Source organism: Phaeoacremonium minimum (genome assembly GCF_000392275.1).
Source record: "Phaeoacremonium minimum UCRPA7 unplaced genomic scaffold PA7_03_scaffold_476, whole genome shotgun sequence".
Classification (NCBI taxonomy): domain Eukaryota; kingdom Fungi; phylum Ascomycota; class Sordariomycetes; order Togniniales; family Togniniaceae; genus Phaeoacremonium; species Phaeoacremonium minimum.
In genome coordinates this window covers 73,249-78,011 of record NW_006921378.1, presented here as the reverse complement: position 1 = coordinate 78,011, position 4,763 = coordinate 73,249, and the positions used below count along the sequence as shown (strand labels likewise).

Below are 4,763 nucleotides of genomic sequence, written 5' to 3'. Positions count from 1 at the left end.
GTTGGAAGTGTGCCCTCTGGATGTGAGCTGGTCGATGGAGTTTACGTCTAGCTGCTCTGCTTGGTCTTGAATCGAGGGAAGGGCCAAAGGTGAAGTGTTGTAATGAGGTCTGGGTGAGACGGGGCTGATGTCGGCAGTAGCCACGACTTCGGGAGATGGCTCTGTCATCAAGTGCGGGGGTGGAAGCAGGGCGAGAGAGGCAATTATAGAGAAAGATGGACTTGCGACAGTCACTAGAAGGCTGGAGAGAAGGGCTACAGGCTGGGAAACGGTGTGCGACGCATTCAGAACGCGGGTGAAAGAAGCACGTTGTCGTAGAAGCAGGCGGGATTCAGGCGCATTGAGAGGCAGCCTTGTCTCGGAAAGGTGCGCAACGACTGGGGGGGAAGGCACAAGAAAGGCAACCGGCTGTTGGACTGTGAGCGTGGGTTTGGGTTTGGGCGCGGAGAGTGGCGGTCAATGATAACAAGGCATTGTATGTCGCTCTTCACAGTCGTCCTGAGATATGATGTTTGGGCGGTCAGGCTGCGGGTTGTTTGACAATTGGCGGCCGAGGATCAGAATATGAGTGGGAGCGCACAGGCAAGGCGGGTTGTAAGGCAGAAGAAGAAGAAGCAGAGCAGAGCTGCAAAGACGGTAAATGTCAGTGGTGGCCAGCAACAGTCAACCAAGCTAAGCTAAGCCAAGCTAAGGCGGGCGCACGAAATTTTGGGCTGCTGTGAGTGGTTAATCAACTTGCCTCTCTCTTATTGGCTGGCAACCCCAGAGCTGGCCTGCCCATTCGAGCTCTTCCGACCCCTTCATCTGGTCATAGCTTCCATCCCAAGTTCGCACCGACTTCACTGACAAGTCTTGTTTATCGCCCTTCAACATTTGCATGATCTGAAGGGGGTAAATCAGATCATGAGATGGAACATCGACGCACTCACCGTACTTCTGAGACTTAGGCCGAGATGTTGGACTCCGGAAGCTCGATTCGAGAGCAATTAAGACCATTGGTGAACCAGTTATCAACTTGATTGTACATCAATCTCGGTCTTTCATTCTTGTCGGCGCGACTTGAGAATCTCTACTCATCATGCTGAGACCAATTTGGTCACGGGCATCAGCTTGTTCCTGCCGATCTAGCCTTGTTCTTGTATCTCGCCCATTCTCGTCGATCTCCTACAGATCCGCCTCTAGATATGAGGCATACGATGCATCTTTCGACCCCGACGAACTGGCTGAAGCTAGACAGTGGCAGCGGTCATTCCAAGAGAGCAGTATACCGAAAGGAAACATAACGTTTGCCCGCTCGAGCGGGCCGGGCGGTCAGCACGTTAACAAGTTAGCCAACGCAGCCTTTTGTCAACCCTTTTAAAGGGGAAGATTGACCGTATTACAGGACTGAGACCAAAGCAATCACGGCTTGGCCTGTGAAAGAACTTCTAGGCCTGTTGCCGAAGCTTATGCATGCGAGCGTCCGGTCGTCTCGGTATTACTCGAGGGCCAACGATTCCATCTCCATCCAGGCACAGACTCAACGAAGCAGAACTGCAAACGCGGACGAGAATCGACAGAAGCTATTTGAGGAGTTGCAGAGGATCTACAAGGACGCAGTGCCTGGAGAGTCGGATCCGGCCAAGAAGAAGAAATATGAAGCGCTGTAAGTCAAATGCAACCATTTGTTTGCTAGAGCTTCTATACTAATAGTACCTCTCAGTGAGAAAACGTTTCATTCAAACAGAGTGAGGGAAAAGAAGCATCAGAGCTCCAAAAAAGCCTCTCGCAAGGGTGGAAGTGGTGGTTACTGAAGCTTGTGAAGAAGGATCGTCGTATTTACAGATCGTCATAACTACGCAATATTGACAGACCCAAATGGTTGAAGAAAGCTTGAATGGTTATGATTGTCGGTCCGGTCTGGGTGGCAATTATCTACAACTGCCTACCTGCTCCTCATCTTTTCCCACGATGAGGTGTGTTATCATCTAATTTTGGATTGCCACAAAGCTGTCCAATGTCAGCAAAGACTACACTGATCATACGAGCCCATCTCCTTGTTCGAGTGATATGGTGTAACTCTTGGGAGTGGCACTTTAATTGGTTCTTTTGAAGGAGGGGCAGCTGAATTCCATTTTCGCGGCTGACAATGCAAGTCGCCCACCCACCTTCCACCCACAAGAACCCCTTCCCACACTCTGGACCCTGAAAGAGAGTTTCTTTTCTTGTGTCTAGAGAACATTGTTGAATCTGTATGAACTCTTGATAATCTGGCCTCACTGTTCCTGAATCGTTCCAAACAATTTATCAGATACAACAACCACCCACCTGTCTCAGTTGGACCAAATCCGATAAGCATCCTTATCGGCCCAAACCTCCAGGAGAAGGCCCTCTTCCTGCTTAGGCCAGTTTTGAGGCGACCTCCACTACCAACGCTTACTGTCATCGCCCAAACCTCCGATCAACTTTGTTCTCATCACGTCGCTCGTTATTACCCTTAAGAGAACACGCCAGATTTGTACGCTCAAACCAAGACAAGCATCGTCGACAAGCCTGAAAGACTCGATTTGTCGGACACCGCCATCAACATTAACTGCGGGGCAGGACTTACGAGGGTCGCTCACCCGCCTTTCACCACCGCCCTCCAACCATGGCCGCCACAGCACAGGTGGCCAGCGCCGATGGCCGTCCAAACCCCCAGATACAACCATGTAGATACAAGGTCGGCAAGACACTGGGTGCAGGCTCATACTCTGTTGTCAAAGAATGTGTACACATTGATACCGGGCGGTACTATGCTGCCAAGGTGATCAACAAAAGGCTGATGGCTGGGCGAGAACACATGGTAGGCCGCCACGCTCTCCTTATCTACATCATCGCCTGGATGGCTACAAATACAAGCTTCCACGGTGACAGGCTTGGCAATGTATAGTAAATGCTAACGCTGTGTGCCCGCCGGTTCTAGGTCCGGAATGAGATCGCCGTGCTCAAGAAGGTGTCCATGGGCCACCAGAACATCCTGACGCTGGTCGACTATTTCGAGACGATGAACAACCTGTACCTGGTTACGGACCTGGCACTGGGCGGAGAGCTGTTCGATCGCATCTGCCGCAAGGGCTCATACTACGAATCGGACGCAGCGGACCTGATCCGCGCGACGTTGTCGGCCGTGGCCTACCTGCACGACCACGGCATTGTACACCGCGACCTCAAGCCCGAGAACCTGCTGTTCCGCACGCCCGAGGACAACGCCGACCTGCTGATTGCCGACTTTGGCCTCTCGCGCATTATGGACGAGGAGCAGTTCCACGTGCTGACCACGACGTGCGGCACGCCGGGCTACATGGCGCCCGAGATCTTCAAGAAGACGGGCCACGGCAAGCCGGTCGACCTGTGGGCGCTCGGCGTCATCACGTACTTCCTGCTGTGCGGGTACACGCCCTTCGACCGGGACAGCGACTTTGAGGAGATGCAGGCCATCCTGAACGCCGACTACAGCTTCACGCCCGTCGAGTACTGGCGCGGCGTGTCCGACGCCGCAAAGGACTTCATCCGCCGCTGCCTGACCATCGACCCGGGCAAGCGCATGACCGCGCACGAGTCGCTGCAGCACCCCTTCGTCGCGGGCTACCGCGGCGGCGAGGCCGGCGACAAGGGCGCCAACCTGCTGCCCACGGTCAAGAAGAACTTCAACGCCCGCCGCACACTGCACGCCGCCATCGACACCGTCCGCGCCATCAACAAGCTGCGCGAGGGCCAGCTGGCGGGCCTCATGGACGGCGCGCGCAGCAAGGAGCCCGACCGCAGCCGCCAGGGCGGTAACAACAACAATGGCGGCGGCGGCGGCGGGGCCCCGACGACGCGAAAGGACGACAGTGGCGTCAGCATGGCCAGCAGCGGAGGCAGCGTGGGCCAGGACTCCGGATACGGCACCCAGGCCGGCAGCGGCGACATCACTATGGACGATGCGCCGCCGCTGGCCTCGTCTCAGGTGCCTGCGAGCCTCCGGCCAGGCAGCGCGGCGAACCGTGTGGTCGAGACGTCAAAGGGGCTGTGGACCGGCGCGGGCAGCCGAAGATAAATTGTGCCGCACCTGCAGGGCAGGTCGGGTATGAAATGTCAGGAGGAGCCAAGCCAAGAGCTCATCTACTAGGAACTGGGCTTTGAGAAAAGGCACAGGACGGAGAGGAAGTCGTTTGAATTTTCGCATATGTAGCATGTGAAAGTTGTGGCTTAGAGGGTCGGAGTGGCTCCATGATATCCATTGTTGAAATATTGATGCGGAGACGTCAAGGCAAGATGGGAACGAGTTTATAGCAATCTGGGGTTTTCTACTTTTTACATGACAAGAGCGTTACGATAGGACAATAAACGAAAAACTATGACGACCATGATACAAATCCCGAAATGAAAAGTGTTCGTTGAAAGACATAACAAGTGCGTCAGTATATCAAGACTTGAACCATCGCATATGTCTGTCTGTATTGATCAGTGAGGGTGGCAGGTTCTATTGTATATACACTGTCAGGTTCGGGGCATCTCAAGCAACGAATAATCTAACTTCATGAGTCCGTAAAATTCATAAACATGTCAACAATGGTTCCTATTTGACCATCTCCTATCAAGGGTGCAGCTGTCCTTAGTAAAATCGACTCATGTAAAACGGGCGGAGAAGAGTAACAAGTAGGCAAGCCTATTGAAAGATAAGAGCCGAAATAACAAGATCCAATTGTGACTAAGATCATGATATTTGATTCTGGTGCAGTCCTTGGGGTGTCGTCTAT

General features: G+C 53.4%; 1 protein-coding gene across 1 annotated transcript; it reads left to right on the top strand.

Annotated features, from left to right (window-relative positions):
• Positions 1-2,629: 2,629 nt before the first annotated feature.
• On the top strand, positions 2,630-4,060 carry UCRPA7_6475 (putative calcium calmodulin-dependent protein kinase type i protein; the record flags this gene model as incomplete). The annotated part of the gene is made up of 2 exons (XM_007919013.1): positions 2,630-2,824; positions 2,945-4,060. The coding sequence occupies 2 exons, from the start codon at positions 2,630-2,632 to the stop codon at positions 4,058-4,060; spliced, it is 1,311 nt and encodes a 436-aa protein (XP_007917204.1).
• Positions 4,061-4,763: the final 703 nt, after the last annotated feature.